This window comes from Apaloderma vittatum, unplaced genomic scaffold (assembly GCF_000703405.1).
Source record: "Apaloderma vittatum isolate BGI_N311 unplaced genomic scaffold, ASM70340v1 scaffold5453, whole genome shotgun sequence".
Taxonomy (NCBI): domain Eukaryota; kingdom Metazoa; phylum Chordata; class Aves; order Trogoniformes; family Trogonidae; genus Apaloderma; species Apaloderma vittatum.
Window position 1 is genome coordinate 2532 of NW_009707388.1, and position 23097 is coordinate 25628.

The 23097-nt window shown below is 38.7% G+C and overlaps 1 protein-coding gene across 1 annotated transcript in view; it reads left to right on the top strand.

Moving 5' to 3' along the window:
- Positions 1-300: 300 nt before the first annotated feature.
- Positions 301-23097, top strand: part of LOC104268012 (protein Hook homolog 3-like) — a gene marked incomplete at its 5' end in the record, with an annotated part of 28992 nt that continues 6195 nt past the window's right edge. Inside the window, 7 exons of the mRNA XM_009866170.1 lie at positions 301-433; positions 2553-2620; positions 11961-12023; positions 13462-13545; positions 14792-14955; positions 17972-18112; positions 20243-20444. Coding sequence (XP_009864472.1) covers positions 301-433; positions 2553-2620; positions 11961-12023; positions 13462-13545; positions 14792-14955; positions 17972-18112; positions 20243-20444 — 855 coding nt within the window. The remainder of the gene's footprint in view (positions 434-2552; positions 2621-11960; positions 12024-13461; positions 13546-14791; positions 14956-17971; positions 18113-20242; positions 20445-23097) is intronic.

A 23097-nucleotide genomic window follows, 5' to 3' on the forward strand; every position in this document is an offset into this window, starting at 1 on the left:
ATCTCTCTTATTTGAAGAAAAAAAATCTTGCTATGTTTGAAACTAAGTTTCTTCTCCTGAATATTAGTAATGTCACGCTGTATGATTTAATATTTGGATGTTAGGTGTTAAGCATCTCATAGAATCATTAAGGTTGGAAAAGACTTCTGAGATCCTTTTAGTTTGTTTTAAAGATGGATTGATAACTATGTTAAAGTACAAGTGAATTGCTCTTGATTCTGAATCATCTTTGTATTTTGAAATGTATGTGTATGTATATGCATAGTGTTACAGACACGTATGTACTGGGTCTTTATGCAGATTCTAGGGCAACAGATTAATGACTTCACCCTTCCTGATGTTAACCTGATCGGAGAGCATGCTGACGCTGCGGAGCTTGGAAGAATGCTGCAGCTTATTTTGGGATGCGCGGTGAATTGTGAACAGAAGCAAGGTATTAATTTTTTAAAGCATATCTTCTCCCAGGCAGTGGATGAAAATACATCTTGTTGTGTAACTGCTTAGGAGGAAAAATACATTTCTCAGATTGCTGTCAGAGACGTATTTTTTTCAGTGATGACATTATTTTGTCCTACAGGTAGTAACTGTTGTTTTGTTAGACACTTCGCTAGTTACAGTCTCAAACTGTAGAACTAGTTGTGCTGGTTTTGTTTGCCAATCTGAAAAGGCTCTCTACAAAGGAAAGTTCCTGGGCCTACCCTTTAACCATTTATGAGGTAGTTCAGGCTAGTTAAGAATCAAAAAACATGATTGTTACACTATTCCGTGTGACCCGTGGGTTTAGGACTGTGGTGAGCCTCTTACTACTTGGATGAGAACCATCAGTGCACTATTCCGTGTGACCCGTGGGTTTAGGAATGTGGTCAGCCTCTTACTACTTGGATGAGAACCATCAGTATGACTGGGATTAGTCTGAAGATATGTCTGGTGTGATTTGGGGTTCTGTAGTTACTGAGACTTTTAAATGGGGTTGGCAAATCAGAAAAAGTAATATTCTCAACCATGCCCTTTTGGTCAGCAGCGGAAGACTGACCGTGATACCTTAAGGGCATTCTAAATGTCACTTGAGGCATCTATTAAGTGATTGAATCCCACTTCAGCAGTTGCCGAAGGAGACTTCTGTCTCTCTTGACTCCCATGGCAGCGACTATCTGACCTGCACACATAAACTAGGGACCAATTAATTTTTCCTGCAGGTGACATGTAGGATGTGATGAACAACAGAGACGAAGTGTTAAGGCTTCCCAGATCTCATGCTCTAAACTTGCCTTTGGTGCAGGGTATCTTATTATTACCCAGTTAATTAAAATTACTGTTAATTGAAGCCAGGTTAAGAGAACAAAGCAACTACAGACATTTATTCTTAACACTTAAAACAGAAAGCATAGAAACTTATTTATAAAATATGTATGTGGGTAAATAAAGCTGTTTTTACATTAAAGTCACATCAAATATCTGTCTCTTCTTGATGTAACTCATTTTGGTTTCCTTTCTGACAAAATATCAACTAAGGTTTCAGACCTATGGTTTTCTTCTTGCATGGTGCATCTGTGCTTTTCTAGGTAGTTTCCACCTTTCCAATTTTCTCAGGTGTCTGACTTACTTTCATTTTCCCTGCTGAAATTACATTTATTCTTCCCCTAACTGGGAGGCATTCTGGCTATTCTGTTAGTTAAACTAGCGGTAATTTTCTTCTGTAAGTACATAAATAACTCTATTTTATTAGGCCTCCTGCCCTCTCTGTTTTATGTAAAGTTATTGTCCTCCTTTTGGTGACTATTTGGCATCTTCAAGTGAGAAGTATATCTTATTCTTGTGTTTCTCTTACACTTTCAGTCTGGACATTAAAAATGTACATGCTTGAAATATTTGTGTAGTGTGAGTGAGACTCGAGGTAGCTGTTTCACAGCATCTTTCTCTTGGGCAAATCATTAAAAGAATACAGGTTGCATGTAAAGATGATCGTATCTGACTGGAAACCATATGATACTGGGAAAGCCGTAAACTCTGTGATATAAGCTGAATGTCAGAATTAGTCCTTCTAACCACTGTACCATCCTAAAAGGTACCTGTTGTGTAGCTCATACCTACACGTAAGTGAGAAGTTAAAAAGTGAAGGTTATTTATTTGTGATATAGCAAAGAAATCAGAATGGAAACCAATCAGAACAGGTACAAAAATGCCTTGAAATGAGGATGCTGTAGGAAGACAGGACCTTGTTAAACTGGTGGAAAGGACTTGTGCATACAGTCTGAATAGTTTGGAAACAAAGTGAGAAAAGGAGTATAAATAGTTTTTTCTAGAAGTGTGAGATGCAAGAAGGAAAAAAATGAATTAAAATCATGTACTTTTTTCATTGTTGCAGAGTTTCAGTGAGCCCGAATTTAAGTCTGAACAGATGTCTGATAAGTCTTGTTCAATTTGCTGATGATTATGCATTTTAGTGTCATCTGTGGCACTTAAGCATCTTACAGGAGGGATTCAGCTTCTGACCTCATGTTCTGTGTGACTTGAGTTTCAGCAGTAACATTTCAGAATGCCTTTATTTTCAGAGTACATCCAGACCATAATGATGATGGAAGAATCGGTTCAACATGTTGTCATGACAGCCATTCAGGAGGTATGGTGGGATGCCCACAGTGTGTTCAGCCTTTCAGTATTTTACAGAAGTATGCTTCTTCCACTTTGGAAAAACTTAGCTGAAAGTAAACAAAATAAGTGGCATAGATTTTGCCATTTTACATTGAAAAACATCCTTTCCTTAGAAAAACAAATCAAGAAAGCTAGCTTTATGTCATGGAACTCTGGTTCAATGTCCCACTTTTCTTTAAATCTAGAAGACTGAAACTTCTAGATATTTTTGATAATGGATTCCCTTTCCTTTAACTTTCCTACCCTGTGGCTCCTGAAGTGCACTAGACTGCTTTTATATGAGTAAGCAAATACTATAGAATTTCTTCAAAATTTGTACCTTGAAATTGCAAAACTGTATTAAATCTGTTTTTTAAGATTTTTTTTAAATTGGAGAAGTGAAAAGAGAGGGAAATATATATCAGAGTATTCTTTTGTCAGCTGTAGTGTTATGAATCGGCTAATGAAGGTGTTTGTGCTAATAATTTTTACAAGTTAGTATACTGCATAAGTACTGTTCAGTAATAAATTAAAACCACAGTGAAAATTAAATCACAGTGTTAGTGACCGCTATAGCCAAGAAATGTGTCTTCTTAGGAGCCCAAAGTGCCTTTAAGTGAAGTGACTGTTGGTCTCCCCATATGGCAGTTTGCTGCAGGGCAGACCACTAAGGAAAGCAGGAAATCACTGGTAATCCTTTCTTCTGAACCTGAGCAATAGAAGCTAAATGAACATTTAGCTCTAGAGCAATTTTACTTTTCTGTATGTCTGAATAGAGGAAGGGATGTCAGTGAGCCTACAGGGGCCCCATCCTCTATCATCACTGACCAATTCTGTGTCCATGCCGTCATATATCCTGTTATCTGTGGACTACTTTCTGTAATGTTGCAGAGAGTCCTTTTGAAATGACCACTGAAAAAATCCTTGTGCTAAATCATCTTCCAGTCAATGATGCCAAGCACCAGTTTGCTTGGGTTTTGGAATATTTTACTTTTGCATTCCTTTCAGCTGTAATACAATGTTTTGGTGGATTTTTCTAAGGTTCTCTTTTATTAATCTCAACTTTCAGCATCATGTTGTTCTGCTTTGTCTTAAGATAGAAAACATTCTCTTATCTTCCTGCTTTTTCTTGAAAATACCCTGTTCAATTTTTGTGAAAATCTCCTTTATTTGTTTATACAGCAGATGTGAAGTAGCCCACAGTTTTACCATTTCATGAGTAAGCACTGAACTTGTTTGAACTTGTTCAGTGTTTGTACCCTTAGAGATGGAGAGAAGTGGGGATGTATGGAATGAGGGTCTGTTCTTTTCAAACAGATCTTTGAAACTCAGGGAATCAAAAAGCTTACTGTTCAGGTACTGGTGCAGTTCAGAAGAGGTCAGAAAGTGTCTCAAAAACTTTGAGGGGACCTTGTTTTTTTAACGGTCTTAGGAGTCTGGAGATGTCCCAGTTAACTGGAAGCAGGCAAAGATTGTCACAATTTTCAAAAAGGGAAGGAAGGAAGACCCTGGTAATTGGCAGGCCTGTCAGGCTCACTTCAGTGCCTGGCAAAATCATGGAGAAGATATTCTGGAAGTTACTGAAGAACATTTGAGAGATAATGCAGTCATTGGTCTTAGGCAGCATGGGTTCGCAAGGGGAAGGTCCTGCTAAGTTAGTTAACTTAATTTCCTTTTATGATGAGGTCTCCCATCTAGTTGACCAAAGGAAGCCTGTAGGCTTTTTGTATTATGGCAAATCTTTTGATACTGTCTGTCACATTATCCTTCTGGACAAAATGTCCAGCATACATTTGTACCAGTCCATTATACATTAGATGGGCAATTTACTGATGGGTTGGGCTCAGAAAGTTGTAGTAAATGGGCCTACAACAAGCTGGTGGTCAGTTGCCAGTGGGGTTTCCCAGGGGTCAGTTTTAGGGCTAGTGTTCTTTAATGTTTTTATGAATGATCTGGATGCAAGAATTGAATGTACATAAATCAAGTTTGCCAGTGATACTAAACTAGGAGAAGCTGTGAGTGGCCTGATAGGGAGATCTAGATAGACTTAAGAGCTGGGCAATCACCAGCTGTATGAAATTTATCAAGAGCAAATGCTGGATTCTCCACCTGGGGTGGGATAATTCTGGTTATATACACAAACTGGGAGATGAGAAGCCGGTGATCAGCCCCAGAGAAAGAGATCTGTGGTTTGGGTTGATACATGAGTCAACAGTGTGCTGTGGCAGCCAAAAGAGCCAACTGTGTCCCAGGTGAATTAAGCACAGCATAGCTAGCCCATCAAGGAAGGTCTTTGTCCCATTCCACATTGCACTGGTGCAGCCCCACCTTGAGTACTGTGTGTAGTTTTGGGCCACTCAGTATACGAACATCAGACTATTAAGAGTGTGTCGCCATGGTGAAGGGTGTTGAGGGCAAGACTTACGAGAAGCAGATGAGGTCACTTAATTTGTTCACCCTGGAGAAGAGAAGGCTGAGGGGTGACTTCACTGCAGTCTACCACTTTCTCAAGTCGGTCAGTGGAGTCAGAGGTGCTTATCTCTTCTCCCTGGTGACAAGTGATAGGACACAAATAAATGGAATGAAGCTCTGTCAGAGGTAGTTCAGATTGGGCATTAGGAAGAGGTTCTTTGCTGAGAACGTGATCGGTCACTGAAACAGGCTGTCCAGGGAAGTGATCATGGCACCAAGCTTGTCAGAGTTCAAGGAGCGTCTGTATGATGCTCTTAGTTACATGGTTTAATTTTAGGTAATCCTTTGAGGAGCAGGGAGTTGGATTTATGGGTCCCTTCTAATTTGAAATATTCTGAGATTCCAACAAGCATTTAGTTCCAGAGAGCCTGTTTGGAGCTGCACCTGCAGTTTGTGTCTTTGGAGGGCTGAAACTTCACTGGATTTAAGGAGGTTTCAGTATTTCTTTAACTCGGAACAGCTCTCAGAATTCAACTGATTGGACTAAGCAATAGGTAGTATACATGAAAATGAAGTGCCTGGGAAAGTAGCTGTATACATATTTGAAAAGTTACATCGCCTAATCCAAACATTTTAAGCCATTTGACATGTGGGTACTCTTTATTCAAGATAGGTATGTAAAAACACCTATGTGAGTTTTATTGATATATTAGGTAATTAATTTTTCTGTTTCAGCTGAGCGCATATAAATGGTTTTGGTTACTTCTTTAATTTTCGTAAATCATCTTACGACGATATTTCATGGGGCACAGCAGAACAAGCCTCTGCCTTGTTTTCTCTGTTTTTGCTTGAAGGAGCTGATTTTTAAACAGAAGGAACGTTTTCTGTTTTAAATTTGATTTTTTTAATTCCAATTATTTATTAACTTGTGACTCTTCAGCATTTTCTTTCTTCACTTATTTAAATGTTTAAAATGAAATACTACTAATAAAGTATGCCTCATTCTCCATAAAGGTTTTATAAACCGAACAGTGCTTTTCTGTTATTTTTTCAGTGCTGTCAAGTTGACCTGGTGTGTTTACCATCACCTAGATTCTTAGATTATAATCTGCAGATGTGCATTTCTAGATGCAACGTGTGCACAAGCAGAGGAAGAGCAAGAATGATATAGCTATAAAAAAAATGATTAAAATATTGCATATAGTTATGAATTAAGTTTTGTATGTCCTGTAATATATACCGTAATCTGGTTATGTTATTATAATTTATTGCTTAATAAAGCTTACACTCTACATTTCATAATCTGCAGATTTTTTTTAAAGGCCAAAAATCTTTCGTTACAGAAATAATTCTTGGTATTATGCATTCCATTTCCCTTTCTTGTCAGCCTTTGGAAATTCTGCTGTCATTTTCCCAAGTCTTTGATTTGAGCAGCCAAATTAATTAGAGCGTGGTGCTGATAACACCAAGGTCGCGGGTTCGATCCCCTTTCGGTCCCCATGTGTTGCCTGATCTAGTTGAGAGACGTCCCTGCCCATGACAGGGAGGTTGGTCTAGATGATCTCTAAGGTCCCTTCTAGCCCAGGCCATTCTATGATTCTATGATTATTGATGAAAATGGTAGCTGGGGAAATTGTTTGTCTTTGCCATTTAGAACATCTCTAAATTTAGCATGTGTCTATGCAAATCACGTTGAGAGTCAGAACAGGCTCTTTGCAGTGAAGTACTAGAGGTAGTGCCAAAACTTGTCTGGGGTGCACAGTACTTTCTGTATGGATTAATATAAACTGTGTTACTTCCATGAAGTAGAAACTGGTTTTGTGTCCTGACTGTTTAAAGGTTCATCTTTTCTGAAGCAAAAGTGGTTTTTCAATAGCTAGGAAATTACAGAAAAGTATTTCCTTGGATCTGTCAGCAGTATTGGAGGAAAAAGAAAGTCGAGGTCCGTTAAAGGATACACACTTTGTCACACATAACCTTCACTCTTAAAAAGCAAGAAAACAAAAAGATGTTTTACAGAGAAAACTAACCTTCTGAATGTAGAAGCTGGATTTTGACATTGTTTCATGGGCACTTAAATGAGCTTGTACAGTGTTTGCAAGTGTAGAAGAAGCATTACAGATAAAGCAAATATTTTGAACTTTTAACATCATGAACTAAGTGGTGCAGCTGCATTTGCCAAATCATGCAAACGGTGTAGTGGAAAAAAAAAGTATTTGTAGTTCAGTTTATTCATGCATGCAGATTTTAGTGATAGTTTTACCCCTTCCCTATCTTGATATATCCATGACAACACAACTTGTTTACATTTCACAAGCAAAGCCGTTAAAAAGTGAAGATTTTAATAATATCAAATTAGCAGACCTACAAGTATTTTGTAAGACATTGCACCAAAGCTGCAAGCATGAAAATGTATAAATGTAAAGGATTAATGGGGAATGACAAATACCTTTCATAAAACTAGACATGGAATTACAAAAGTTGTTATGTTGTCCAGGTTATTGTACAATTTAAAATCCAGGCTGACCTCTTCACAACAGATTAAGATCTATTGATTTTAAATGACATTTTGATTATATGAACAAACACTTGTGCAACTTCAAGTCTTTGTTCTAAATACACAAAACAAACCAGACAAAGAGCAAGGAAATAAATTCTAGTGTCTTGGTTTCTTACTGTGGGAAGCTCTTAAACAGACTTTCTTTCTACTGTAGAGGCTTATTGCAGTTGCTTAATTTTTCAGGCAATTTTTGGATTTCCCTTTTTTATAATCAGTTCACTTGTAAAATTCATGCACGTCATCATCCATGAAAGTCACATGTGAAAATAGGTGATAATACTAAAGCTAAATTGTAACTTTGGAGCTGAAAGCCAACTGGAGTGCTGCAGAACTGTGAAGGCAGACTGTCATACTCACCTGTAGTTTGCTCCTGAAGAAGGAACTGTAGAAGGAGAGTGTGAATGCCATTTCCTTCTTTTTTTTTTTTTCCCCTCCTGAGTCAGGCTACTTTCTTCTTTTCTCTTTTGTCTTGACTGAGACAGTTGAAAAAAATAAATTAGGTTTTGCCACTCTAAACTCAGAAGTACCATACCTTTCAAGACCATGTGGTCTAATATCACATTTGCAGGTTGCGTGTGAAACACTGAAGATACAGCAGTGTTTCAGGAATTTGTCTGAATATGACCTTGGAAGTAAAGGAGATGTAGCAGAACAAAGTAAGGAAATTTGCTTAAAAAATTAATATCAGCCTATTAGTATCATCAGATTAGTAACAAGTCATAGAGAAATGGCTAATGTATCATCCAGCAGTTAAATGATGAAATGAGCATTTTGAAGCTCTAAACTTAAGTGGTATCAGAGAATGATGATTGACAAGAAAGAAAGTGAAGAATAGGAGAAACTAGGCAAGCCTGTTTATATTTTTTAGGTGGATAGAAGGTATAGTGTGTATTCTGAGTTTACATACATATCTGTATGCTATCCTAAAACACTGCATTTGGTTAAATGCAGTTTCAGGGAATCTTATTAAAGAGAGAGGAGTTTGATTAGGTTGGTAGAGTTCTACCCTATTACCTGTACTGTTTACAGTAAAGTGTCTGCTATTAGGCAGGGCGGAACTGGGTAGAGGCAATCCAGAAGCCGAGCACAGTCAAGACGTTACATATACCGTGTCCTCTCCAGTGTGTTGGGAGATGTACAGGAAAAAGATGAAGATACTCCTTCACGCTGATACCTCTCCCTCTTCGCCCCCTTCTTCAGTTTGTTATTAACTGATGATCAGAAGTTGGATTCCTGTACTAATTGTGAGTAATCTAGCAACCTCATTCCTCTTCCTCGTCTGGTCGTGCTACTGGACACAGCACAATCCCGTAATTTGTTCATCCCCACCGTGTCACAGGCCATAAAATTGCAAGATGCTTTTGGTTGCCTTGAGTCAGTCAGCTGCATGTCTGTCTGTGGCTCTTGCCCTTAGTGCCTCATGCACTTTCCATGGTATTAGTAATGCACCCCATGGAGTTAAGTTCACAAATTCTATGTAACCTTAACTCTACACCAACACCATGTGTCTGCACTGCCTAATCCTTCTCCAGCTAATGTTCTCTTTTCTGGACATTTGTGCTAAGGGTTCTCAAGGGTAGGAAGTTTTCAGAGAGGTGCCAAAACCCATTGAAGAATAAAGGGATTACTTTATTGGCCTAGGCCTGCTTCCTTCACAGCAATCCGCAGAAAACAGCAGCACGACAGTGGCCTCTGGTGGGTTGTGCAGCCTTTTCTAGTCCTCCTAGAGTAAGTCTTGGGCAGACCTGTTAAACTTGATGCCTGAGGAGGAGTTTGTGCTTGGGTGCTTGGCCAGAAACAGATGGTGACTGTCAGAGACGTATTGTTATACACCCTTGCTGGCTGCGTATGGCCTGGGATCTGCCAGTTGGAAAGTACAAATTTAATGAGTGGAACTTCGCGTCCAAAGTGCATTTGTGATCAGTATTGTGGGATAGAGAATACGGAGAGGAGTTCAGTGTTTGATTACTACTGATCCCGCTGTTAATCATCTGGAAAAGCACTTAAACAGTAGCTAATGAAATCATAGAATCATAGAATGTTAGGGGTTGGAAGGGACCTCGAGAGATCGTCTACTCCAACCTTACTCCCAGAGCAGGATCCCCTAGGACAGGCCATGCAGGAACACATCCAGGCAGGGTTTGAAAGTCTCCAGAGAAGGAGACTCCACAACCTCTCTGGGCAGCCTGTTCAGTGCTCCGTCAGCCTCACAGGAGAGAAGTTTCTCCTCACGTTGAGGTGGAACTTTCTGTGTCCTAACTTATACCCATTATTCCTTGTCCTATTACTGGGCACCACCAAAAAGAGACTGGCACCTTCCTCTTGACACCCACTCCTCAGATATTTATGTACATTGATAAGATCCCCTCTGAGCCTTCTCTTTTCAAGACTACACAGCCCCTGTTCTCTCAGCCTGTCTTTGTAGGAGAGATGATCAAGTCCCTTAATCATCCTCGTAGCTCTCCGTTGGTCTCTCTTTTGAACTGGGGAGCCCAAAACTGGACACAGTATTCCAGATGTGATCTCACCAGCAGGATGATCTCCAATCTGTACTGGTGCCTGGTGTTATTCCTCCCCAGATGCAGGACTCTACACTTATCCACTCTGAACTCCCTGAGGTTCCCTTTGCCCAGCTCTCCAGCCTGTCCAGATCTCGTTGGATGGCAGCACAGCCTGCTTGTGTGTCAGCCACCTTGAGTAATTGAAGAGCATATAAACAACATAGAACAGAGAGGGACTGGAAATTCTTGTTTTGAATGGCAAAATGAGAATTATCTTAAGAAAACATTTTGCCCTACATTAGGAACTATTTTGTAATGCCACTATATAGTAGTGAAAAAGACATGTGACTTCATTTTTTCAGGGGACATATCTGAGGATAGGGACTTTCTAAATACTGCTTCCAAGAATCTGGGCTTCCTGGAATGCTTCATTTCAGGGTAGTCTGTCATTGTAAAGTTATAGACAAAATGGAAGAAATTTATCAATTAGCGAGAAGCTTGACAGGGACTGAGGAGAGCTGTTGAGGACAGATAAATGAATTTAAGCACGTGGTACACCACTAAATCACAATTAAGAAGATGAGGAAAAGGAGAGAAATGTAATAGTATAAATATTGGAATGGTGTAAATGTGAAACAGATTTTTCTCTTGTACACAGTGATATAAACAAAAAGGATGGGGAAATTAAAGCTCTGTGCTGTATATCTGCGTAACTTTGCCAATAAGAAGTACTGCAAAAGTCCTGTTTTTTGGAATGAGTAAAGGAAGCCCTGTCTCTGAAGAGAGTCACCAGACTTGACAGAAGGCCTTAGGAAAGAAATCTTTTCCTGCTTTGATTACGACAGGACCTTTTTGATTCTAACTTCCATGAGTCATATCGTCTGGAACTCGTGAAATATTTTATGTTTGGACAGGGTGACAGAAACCATGAGTGTGATCTGTAATGCTGCCTTTTCAGTTATTTACAACGTATTTCTTATTTAGAAAATTGTTCCTTTTTGTGTCTTTCAGCTTTCAAAAATAGCTTTACCTTAATATGTTTGCTGGCAGTGGGTAGGAGAAGGTCTTTGGGCTACAACTTCTGTTACATTTGTTTTAACTTTTAATACCTGTGTATCTTATCAGTGAGTTACTGCAGGAAAACTTAATTTCTTACCAGCTTTTTATCTTTGAGTAAGCACATCAGTCAATTTGGAGGACATGATTTTTTTTATTAAACTTTTTTTTTAAAAAAAGAAAAAGTCATGACGGCAAATATTTTCCAGACTCAAACCACAACCAGCTATTCCTGCAGTAAAATAGATTATTATACAAGGAATTGTCGTATTCATTTCAGGAATAATCTCAATAGAAATTTTTTTGTTTAAAATTATGGGCAGCTCCAGGGATTTTGATTATCTTTATTTTGCGTAATTAGCTGAGATAGGTATGTCCTCAGCTTTAGTTAAATAAACAAATTGATGTGAATTTGCAGGTGATCAAAAAATTAAAACCACTGTCAGAGAACAACTGCAGGCAAGTCTTGCATGGTGTATTGATAGATACCTTTGTTCCAATGCCACTTCAGTAAAATACTTAGCAGAGTGCACGATGCGTTTCATCATCGATAAGGAATGCTTATTTTCAGAAGAGAGTGAGCTGATTTAAAATGTATTTTATAGTGTTTTAAATACAATAATTTCTGAATATTTCTTTCTGTAATTTTTTCTGAATGTATAAGAATGAAGTTTAAAACTTCCAAAGAAGTCAGAATGAAGCTCCCAAAAGTTAAAATCAGCTTGGTATTTCACTGAAGCTTAGCTTTTAATATAAAATTAAATCCTTGCTTTTTCTAATCTACTGTAATCTAATTGCAGTTGATGAGTAAAGAGTCTCCAGTCTCTGTTGGAAATGATGCTTACGTTGACCTTGATCGACAGGTATTTAAGACTGGATATTTATTTTCCTTCAGTCGTAGTACATCAGTGGCCAATCATTTTGCTTTAAGTCTGTCTTTTTTTGCTTTAATCATGAAAGGTTTTTATGGGAAACTCAAATAAGAAGTGGAAAACTTAATTTCAGTTTTTCAAGTCTTCCTTTTTGGTTGTTTTTTTCTTGTTTGTTTTGGGTTTGGGATTTTTTTTTTTTGTTTTTAAAGTAAAGAAAAACTTGGTTTGGAAAACAAGTTTAGCTGTATGATACAGTATAGCAAAACTGCAGACTGGTGCAAATCTTTTGGTACTGAGAAGGAATAAAAAAATGTGTAGTAATTGAATAAAACGTTTTTTGACAGTTCCTACTTCCAGTATCAGTTTAAAAAAAAACCAACATAAATGTGATTCAAAAATCCTTAAAGGATTCCTGGGAAAAATATATGAGAAGTTTTCAAAGAGAACCCTTTCCTGTCTGATATATTTAAAGGGTATGCAAAACCAAATTTTTTTTTTACTAGCATAATCTCATGGTAACACTGTCCTACATCCTCAGTTTTCCTCCAGTCAAGAAGTTAGTACAATGGTGTCCCCTGTGTTCTTCTGTCATGCATTCTCTGCAGAAGTATCTACGTTCTGTCAGATGGAATTAATTTTTGTATGTCAGCAGGCCCTTGAGAAATAAACTTGAAAAAATAAGACACAAAGATAATGCTTGAGAAAGCCTGTTTGAGATTCGTCATATATATAATACATAGCTATATTTCTAAAGATGTAATATGTACGCACCTTTCCTCTCAGACCACTCTTCTTGTACCTGTATTTTTTAATGTTAATTTCCTTCATATGCAATGTTGCAAGATACATATATTTGAACATAAAGCCTCTGAAGGGAAGTATCTGAGTATTTCCCACAAGATAGAGTGCTCTTTTTGAAAAGGGTAGGCTTCTCCCTCACCATGTTAGTTGTATTCCTGTTGTGCAGTTAAGACTAGAGAGATTTTACCCTAATTGTCTGTTCCCTCTATTCCACCTTTCAGTTCTTTCTGTATTTGAGAAGCAGATTGAGAACTGAAATTACACACTCTTTGCATCCATAAAGAAAAGTGGTATTGACAGTTTTTCCACTGTACAGAGTTGATGAGTTCTTCAGACCCAAGTTCTTCAGGACTTTTTGACTCAATTGATAGAATATATATGATAATTCTAATATATTTTTGTAAGACCAAATACTGCTTTTAGTTATATTTGCTTTTTACTGTCACACAAACTAAACAGTACTCATATCCGCTTCTCTGGGTTTTTTGTAAGAGTGGAATTGCCTCAGTTTTCCAAAATTTAGTACATTACCTAAATGTAAAAATAATTTTAGGGTCATGTTGTTCGGAATATTTTTAGACATTTCACAGAGAGTAATGAAGCTATAAATGTTTATTGTTTATGGTAGCTGAAGAAAACTACAGAAGAATTAAATGAAGCACTAGCAACAAAAGAAGAAATTGCCCAGAGATGTCATGAGTTAGATATGCAGGTAAGTTTGCTGTATTGTACTTCATAATTTTCAAGTGTGAAAGATATGTGTTGATTTTTAGGCAGTTGTAAACAAGAAGTATAGTGTGCAAATATAGTTTTTAAAAGATATTCAGAAATTGCACAGTCATTATTTTGCTTTTCTTTGGCTGTAAGAGTGGATTTCATTGTTTTCTTATTGATGCAGTATTGCTCATGCTAAGATGATTCATACTGACAAAATGTTTTCTCATTCAGGTTAAGTTGAACTGTGTGGTCCAACCCTGGCATTAGAGAACTAACAGAGGTTATGCTGCTCTAACAGTTTCAGTTAAGAGTTAAATCCCAGTTGGAAGTTACTATAGTCTCTCAGCTGTGTATGGAATTTGACAAAGCCTTACTGTAAATCAAGTGTACTTCATCTGGAAGACATTAGGATTGTAAAGTGGGAGCCCCAAAAGGCATTGCCATTGCAGTGCTGCTTTGGAGTATAATTCAGGCTTTTGTCAAGCAGTTTAGTAACTATTCGAAGTGTTAAAGCTGATTTCTATGTCATGGTTGATTTTGGTGTTATTTGTTGATTCACGCTCTTACTGAAGGATTTCATTCTGTTGAGATAGTCACATTCCCTCTTTTCCCCTCCTCCCCCTATGTGTTATTTCTGTACTATTTAATAATATATGAACCTATGCTTTAGCTGTTGTTTGAGTTGCAGCACTTAGGGCTCTTTGCACTACTGCCTGCTTTTAGAACTTTGGCAGAAATTGTCATCGTTAGGACTGTGTTCCTGTTTCAGATCTACTTGCAATTGGCCACTGGAATAAAATAAAATCCAGGAGGGGTACAGCCATCCCTTGGATATCCAGACTTTGATATTCTGTGTGATTGATAAGCATTATTTCTTGTGGAAATCAGTTTTAAAAGGTTTATTGTGGAGGGATAATTTTAGTTGTTCATTAGGGAAGTTTGCAGACTTTGTTAAAATGAAGTTATCTTCTATGATAACTAAAGCTTTTCCTTTAGAAGGCTTGTGCAGAATACATTTAAGAATAGTTACGTTTTCTGCGTGGTGAATATGCCCCTAATGTTGCAGTATGTTGCTTACGTTACATAGCAATTGAATACTTGCTAATGTTACAGTATAGCCTTGTGAAATGTGATTATTGAAGCCTGTGTGTTTTCATTTGTGGGTTTATTATGCACATGAAAAAATTGCTTTCTGTATCTGCACAGCTCCGTTATTCCAGATTATGCCTTTATTACAACAGGTTGCAGCCCTCCAGGAGGAGAAGAGCAGCTTGCTTGCTGAGAACCAGATTTTGATGGAACGTTTAAATCAATCAGATTCTATTGAAGATCCCAACAGTCCTGCAGGTCGAAGGCACTTACAGCTGCAGACACAACTAGAACAACTCCAAGAGGAAACGTTCAGGTAGGACAACTGTACTTGGTTAAATTTTTTGTACTTGGCCACAAGCATGACTTTTATACTTCTGGTCCTGCTGGTGATTATGAATTACTGTAATGGGTGGTGTAACCACAGAATTAAGTGTTTACAGTGATGTACATGTTATGTTTTACCTCCTTGCAAGGTGCCCTGTAAAACCCCCACAATTTCTTACTGCTGGAATGTGATACATAATGTTCACTCTCTAATCTTTGAATTTATTTCAAACTGTTTGTGTGCAATAATTTCAACCATGTTTTTCAAAGTAAGTGACAAGTAAAAATTACATGCTTTTCACTGTGTAAATTACTCTGTATTTCTAAGGTGTTACTCCATATTTCCAAGGTGTAGGAATTCCTAGCTGTAAGCCTGCAGTACTACACGTGGTATTACCATGCAGCTAAGTGTGTCCCTTTCTGAGTTCGAAAACAACTTGTTTCATATCTGAAATACAGAGATTATCTGCAAGTGAGCTCTATTCTTCATTTGCATTTTTTCAACATGTAGAAATACAGTTCCTTTTAAAATATCTTTCCTGGTCGTTTTAACTGGTGCTTTCAGGCTGTGTGTTTTGCTGAAGGAGGCTGGTCCAATTAATTTTTTCATTCTTGTTGCTGTACTTTCTCTACCCTTTATGAATGAAACTCTGGTATTCCTCTACACTGCCAGTTTTTCTTCTCTTTCTTTCTTATGATTGCACTTTTCTAATTCTTATTTCAGCTGCCATGCAACTTTTCTTTTTTGTCTCTTTTGCTATTTGTACTCTTCCTCTTCCTAAGCCTCTTCCCTGCGTGTTCAGACACTCCCTTGAGTTTCTTGAAAAATATTCAATGTTTCTCTTTCACAACAGCTAGAGCCTGGCTTTATTCTTTCTATATATCTACCATCTAAAGGAATAATATAGTGATGTCTCACTAATGTCTCCTTTTACATCTCCTTATTAATCTCCATCTCATGGCATAATTCCTGTCTGAGTCTTTTAACAACTACTGTTTGGACAAGTTTTCTCCTCGTGAGATACCTGCACTGCCTGTTACTCTAGTTTCAGGTTGTGAAGGTCTTTCTAAACACTTGGCACGTGTGAGACTCATCTTCCAGTTTCCTTTACCTCTTTACCCTGCCTTCATAGCATATGGTTTCTAATGGCAGTTTGTGTGTGTTCCTCTCTAGCTCTACCTGATGAAACAGGACGTATGTGTAGCTTTACTGATGTCCCGTGGGGTACAACAGTTTTTCTCCCACTCTTGCCTCTTTAAGTCCTTTGACAATTCAAGTCTATCATGATATAAATTTTGTTATATGTGGCTTAGATGACCTACTGACTGTCTCTTGTCTCCATTCTTGTATATTCTTTTTGGACTCCTTGAATTAATGGATAGAATGCTTTTTTATGCCTATACCTCCTTTTCTGGTTTGTTTTTATTTTAATTTCAGATCAAAATCACAATAGGACTTCATATTCCAGGTTGGATTCTCTTCCATTTGTTCAAAATACTTTGACAAAGTTTGTCTTGGTTACTTCCTTTGTTCACTGCTAGGTTAATGCAGCTTTGGATGTAAGTAGCTCATTCCAGAAACTTTGGTCTGAGTTCTTTGAATTCTTTACACGCTAACTAGATAACTAAATGTATAACTTGGTTCTTCAGAGGTACTGGACAGGCTCTTTGTAAGTAAGTAAGGAAAACCACTTTGGTGAGATCTCTACAGCATTTGGAACATTGAACAGTCAGGTCAATATTGTTGAAGCTGTGTAGAATCATAGAATGTTAGGGCTTGGAAGGGACCTCTACAGATTGTCTAGTCCAACCCCCCTGCCAGAGCAGGATCACCTAGGACAGGCCACACAGAAACACATCCAGGCAGGTTTTGAAAGTCTCCAGAGAAGGAGACTCCACAACCTCTCTGGGCAGCCTGTGCCAGTGCTCTGTCAGCCTCACAGGAGAGAAGTTTCTCCTCACGTTGAGGTGGAACTTCCTGTGTCCTAACTTATACCCATTATTGCTTGTCCTATTACTGGGCACCACCAAAAAGAGAATGGCACCTTCGTCTTGACACCCACTCCTCAGATATTTATGTACATTGATAAGATCCCCTCTCAGCCTTCTAAAGACTTTAGCCTTTTCAAAACTACACAGCCCCAGTTCTCTCAGCCTGTCTTTGTAGGAGAGATGATCAAGTCCCTTAATCATCCGTGTAGCTCTCCGTTGGTCTCTCTCTTGAACTCAGGAGCCCACAACTGGACACAGTATTCCAGGTGTGATCTCACCAGGGCACAGTAGAGGGGGAGGAGAACCTCCCTAGACCTGCTGGACACACTTTTCTCAATGCACCCCAGGATCCCATTGGCCCTCTTGGCCACAAGGGCACATTGCTGTCCCATGGACAACTCACTGTCCACTAGGCCTCCACGGTCTTTCTCCGTGGGGCTGCTTTCCAGCAGGACAACCCCCAATCTGTACTGGTGCCTGGTGTTATTCCTCCCCAGATGCAGGACTCTACACTTGTCCTTCTTGAACCTTTGCCCAACTCTCCAGCCTGTCCAGATCTCGTTGGGTGGCAGCACAGCCTGCCTGTGTGTCAGCCACCCCTCCCAGTTTTGTATCATCAGTGAACTTGCTGAGGGTGCGCTCTGTCCCCTTAACCAGGTTGCTCATGGAATTGGACAACTGAACAAACTGTTAGAATAAAGGTGTCATGTTCAAACTCTGTTTGCCCCAAGATGAGAAAAGGTTTAAATTTCTGCTTGAGATTCCGTTGTGAAAAATTACTATGACAGAAGAAACTCAGGATTTGTCTTTCTGAGAATATAACTTACCCTGTAATCTTCCAAATAGAAAGACTGTTACCAAATTGGGAGCATGAGAAAAGTCAGTTTGCTTCTACCGTTCTGAATAAGTACACTACGCTTCTCGTGTCCTTCAGTGCATGAGAAGGCATGATGAGGAAAGGTAACTGTAGCTCAAGATAGGAAGTTATTTTCTGTTTCACTTCATTTCTACAGATTAGAGGCTGCCAAAGATGACTATCGAATACGCTGTGAAGAATTAGAAAAGGAAATTGCTGAATTAAGACAACAAACAGAAGAGCTTACTACTTTGGCAGAAGAGGCTCAGTCTTTGAAGGATGAGATAGATGTACTCAGGTAAACTCGGTTCTATTAATCCTTTTTTAAATATAAACTTTTAATCCATATAATTTGTGCATTTATAAAAATGCACACTTTCTCACTGCCAAGGTTCTTTGGGATCCTTTAGTGAAGTATACAGACCACCACACAATTCTACTTAAGTAAATCAGTCATTTGTTGTGTACCTCATCAATAACTGTTAGTAAACTTAGAGAATGTACACCATCTTATGGTCATAACAGTTTACTTACTGATCTCCAGTATTCTCTACTCACCTTCATTGTAACTTGAACATCTGTTCTTTTCAGGGAACTAGAGCCTTTCTTTTCCTGGGTTTGCATTCTGTGGATGTTGAGTAGTGCTTTTGGCTCATCATCTAATATAAATATGAACAACATCTGTTATAGCTCTTTGCCACTACGTTTTGGCTACCCAAGTTGTCATGATTTAGTGATGATAGGGCTTTATAGGGTGGGGCAGCCCTTTTTACTATGGAACATAATCCAGTAGTGGCGTCTTGCTGCCATGGCCTTTTCAGAACTACCTACCTGACACTTTTTCTAGCAAGTCTTGCAAGGCTTATTTTAGTATTGTCTTTTTTAATGCACCAGAATATTTCTACCAGAGCTATCTGTCTTTACCTCCTCTGTCATTAACATAAGGAATGAGCTCATCAGGCTACACAGTTCCATAAAATATCTGTGTGGGCAGCTTGGGTTCAAAGAGTAATTTCTTGCCCCAACATCCCATAAACTGACAGTCAATTCAGTGGAAGATTCTCCAGCTTTCAGAGGAGATCAAGTCTGTAAATTGGTTCTAAAATGTTCTAAAATGAAACTGGCCACAGTAGTGGGTGTGGGGGTGGTTGAGGGTGAAGGCTATTACTGTCCTGGCAGTGCACCAGATGGATTGAAAAAAATCTGAAATGTTATGAATGGAGCTTGATGTTTAATTATTTTTTTGAGCTAACCAAGACCAATCCTATTCAGTGATTTTACTTTACATCTCAGTCTCTTCTAAGAGACTGCACGTCTGAAGTTAGCAGCATGTTTTTGCAGACAGTGTCTGCTGCTGGAAGTGATAATGTCTGGTGTTTAAGTTGCTACCAGGAGTTGGTGTGCAGAAAGACTCTTGCTTATACCTATTCCTGTAATGACTAAGGTCACTGCTGGCTCTTGTGTGCCACACTGGGGGTGTGGGCAAATAAAAGGGGTCCCAAGGAAGTAAAAGGTTGCACCTCTGGTGGGTAACAGACAGGACAGGTGACCAACGAGAGTCCATCCCATACACATCACATTCAGTAGAAAGCTGGGGATCCCAGGGGTTAAGCTCACCTTCTTCAGTGGCTGGCATCCAAGGAGGACTTTTGTCCAATCTTTTGCCGTCACTCCTGATCCTGAGGTCACGAATCCAGATTTTGTATCCAGCTGCCCTCTACCACTGGGACTTGCCAGGTGCTACCTGTTCTGCAACATCAGCGGGGATTGTGATTGCGAGGGGAGTTGCATTTGATAGTGGTTTTGTGTATATTTCTATATAATTTTCATCATTCCCTTATTAGTACTATTATTGTTTTAGTAAAGCTGTTTTAGTTTTGTTTTCCAATCTGTACGTCTCTCTGCCTTATTCTATTTCCCTTCCCATTTTGGAGAGGGAGAGGGGTTTTAGAGCATCTGTCAGTATTTACTGTCCAGCCGAGCCCTACTCTCAACAATATCAAATCAGGCTCCAATACTGTTACGGTACTTCTGTGTCACCACGTTTATGCTGCCCACGAGACAGATTTTTGTGATGTAATTCCTGGCCATCATTTAAACAAGTTGAAGGGCAGAAAATTTTATCCTTTAGCCTTGTAAAATGCAGGACTGAGAATTGAGAGGAAATGGGTGGGAGTGAAAATCTTTTAACTATCATTTTAACATTAGAAGCAGGTAATATGTCTCAGTGTATTTTACCTTAAGGCAAAATCACAGAATTTTCAGGGTTGGAAGGGACCTTGAAAGATCATCTAGTTCAATCCCCCTGCCAGAGCAGGGTCACCTACAGTAGATCACTCAGTAACGTGTCCAGGCAAAATACTGAGGAAGCTTCAGGACATTTTCTTAGTTTTCAGAGTAAATATTTGATACAAGTCTGTCCCTCCAGGCATTCTTCTGATAAAGTAGCCAAATTAGAAAGCCAGGTAGAGTCATACAAAAAGAAATTGGAAGATCTGGGTGATCTGCGACGGCAAGTGAAACTTTTAGAAGAGAAGAATACAATGTACATGCAAAATACTGTGAGCCTGGAGGAAGAACTAAGGAAGGCCAATGCAGCACGCGGTCAGCTGGAAACATACAAAAGACAGGTAAGAACAGACATCATCAGTACCAAAGTTCTCTTTATTGTCCAACACTTTCTCTTTGTAACATGGCTAATACCTCAGAGTAAAAAAAAAAGAAGTAATGAACAAACATCTCCCTGTGTTTGGAAGACTTCCATGTTTTGTGGATACTGTTTTTGTCCTCCTTTCCTGAAATTACCATTATTTCAAGTTTACATTAGGTTATCAATAAGCAATATTTCTTACATTTGAAAAATCAACAGATGTTAAGGTGTTCTTTCTCAAATTATTCCTAATTTATATTCAATAGTGGGACTTGTATAAGAACTTCTTCCTTTAGAAAAATTATCCATTTTTCATTTACAAAGTTCCAGCAGTGAGGAATGCACCACAGCTGAGGTAAGCTGTTCCTGTAGTTAAGTAACCTCTTCTTTTTAAGGTTTTAGTTTTTCTCATATGTGTGAATTTGTCCAGTTATGAAGAGAGAAGGACACATATGATCCCTGTTGTTTATATGCAGTCGACAGAGTACAGAATGTGTCACCAGTGTGCTCTCTGAAGTGAAAAGGCATCTGTTTATCCTCCTGCTTATCAAGTGCCATATGATCCTCTATCTGTAAAGGTGAAAGATGTGCTTAATCTTCTCCCTGCTTCTCCCCTACATTGACATAACATCATTCTGGGATTCTTGTTACAGGGCCAGACATAGTGTAGTTCATTAAAGTAGTAACGTCTGCTCTGTGTTTCTGCCTGCTTATAAGCTCAGGTGGTCATGGCACAGTTATCCCTATATGTCAGTTTACAGCAGAACAAAAATACAGAGTCAGCCACTAAAAAACATTGCAAGCCTAGGAGCCATGTGTGTCCCTAAGACTATGCCTGGTTGTCGAAGTTAAGACAACTAGCTTCAGCTTCTTTGGGCTAATTGTGAATACATCTCAAATTATTCCAACAGAAAAAAAGAACTTGGACCAAAAAAATGCTGAAATAGCAGACAATCAAAGGGAAAAATAAATGCAGAACTTGATGGCCTGTCACACAGGAGTAGCATCGTGTTTAGTGGCAACAAATACTTCACTGAGCATGTCCTATAGTTGTGTAAGCTTGACGTCTGCATCTGATAGTTCTTACTTTACCAACAGTCAGGGTTTTGGAAGGGACAGTGCCATCATTTGTGCTGCATAAGGACTCCTTTTTTCCATCATTCCGTGTGTTTTATGGGTAGGATTTCACGTCTAAGGAGCTGTTGATTTGTATAAAACTGTTCCACTTGCCAAGAATGGAATAAACCTCAGGTGTCTCATGACGGATGTGAGTTTTCTCATAACTATAGTGCCTTAAAATAAACAGAGAGTGTGTTTGCCTTCAGTATCTGTAAGGCTAGGCTCATTTTGAAACCTGCCTCTGAATCATGAGCTGTCACAAAATTTATTTCTGGGAATCCTAAATTGTGCTATAAGAATTAAGCCGTGTGGAAGGATTTGGGTGTTCGGTCACTGCCTAGCACTTGTGTGCCCCTGTAGTAGAATGTGTCTTGTCTGACCTGTGAAGGATCCAACCCCACTGATGATGCCATCAGAGGAGTTCTTTGCTTAGAAGCTCTGTGCTGTGTGAGTGAAAGTGCTTGGTTCAGATTCCTGTAGTGATCTGCAAGGAAATTGTACCTTCACCCCACCCAGCTGTTTGAAAGATGAAGCTAGTGGTGGTGAATTGTGCTGCGAGATGTAATAGCGTTTATTTATTTGAGAGTTTTTGTTCACATCTCTGAAAGCAAGCACAAACATTTTCTAAGAAACTTTTTATTGCAGCATGAAGTTGAAATGTGAAGATTCTATGATTATTTTTTGTTGTTTTAATTCAGCCCCTTTGTGCATGTGCATTCTGACGTATTTCTAACAGTTATGTCTTGCTTTTCTTTGCAAGATTCCTGCTTTAGTCATTCCACGTGTCACATAATGCTCAATAAATGTGATGGCCATTCATTTTTTTTTAATCCTCTGCATTACCATGTAGCTGTATATCTTTCTATACATTCCCAAGTCCTGATTCAAGACAATTTATTTCCTGCTGTGGTTTTCTACATACCGTTACTGTAGCATGAGTGATTACAGACATTAATGCATTTGTTTCCATCCGAGGTGAAAACATAACCTGTTTTGCAAGTGTGGGCACAATCACAAGTGAAGGCCTGCGTTATTTACTTTTTTTTACATATGAGTTTTTCTGATAGCCCCAGTCATAGTTGTCACAAATGAGAAACTAAGTATTTTCATATGTAAGATTTTGTTTTGGTTTTTTTTTAAATCTGATAATTTTGAAAATAGCAAGCCTCTGCTTTCTTTTCAGCCTTTAATTTAAGAACAACAGCAAACGCCTTCTCCAAGACATAACTTCTCTTAAGACCATGCAGATTTTTAGGTGTAGTGTAGTTATTTTGCTATAACTGTATACATTGAAGACAAAAGGTAATTAGGACCAGTAGGCAGTCTTAATGTAGGTATGGCTACTGCTTTACTTCACAATAGGAGTTAATCACTTTCTCTGTAATCTAAAAGCCATGGAAAAAGCCTTCTTATTAACTTCAGAGAAGCTATATGTCTTTAGCCGAGGCTTCGTTCAGCTTTTGTGTTTGCAGATTATTCTTTATTCAGCTGACTTGCTTCTGTGCCCTTTGCAT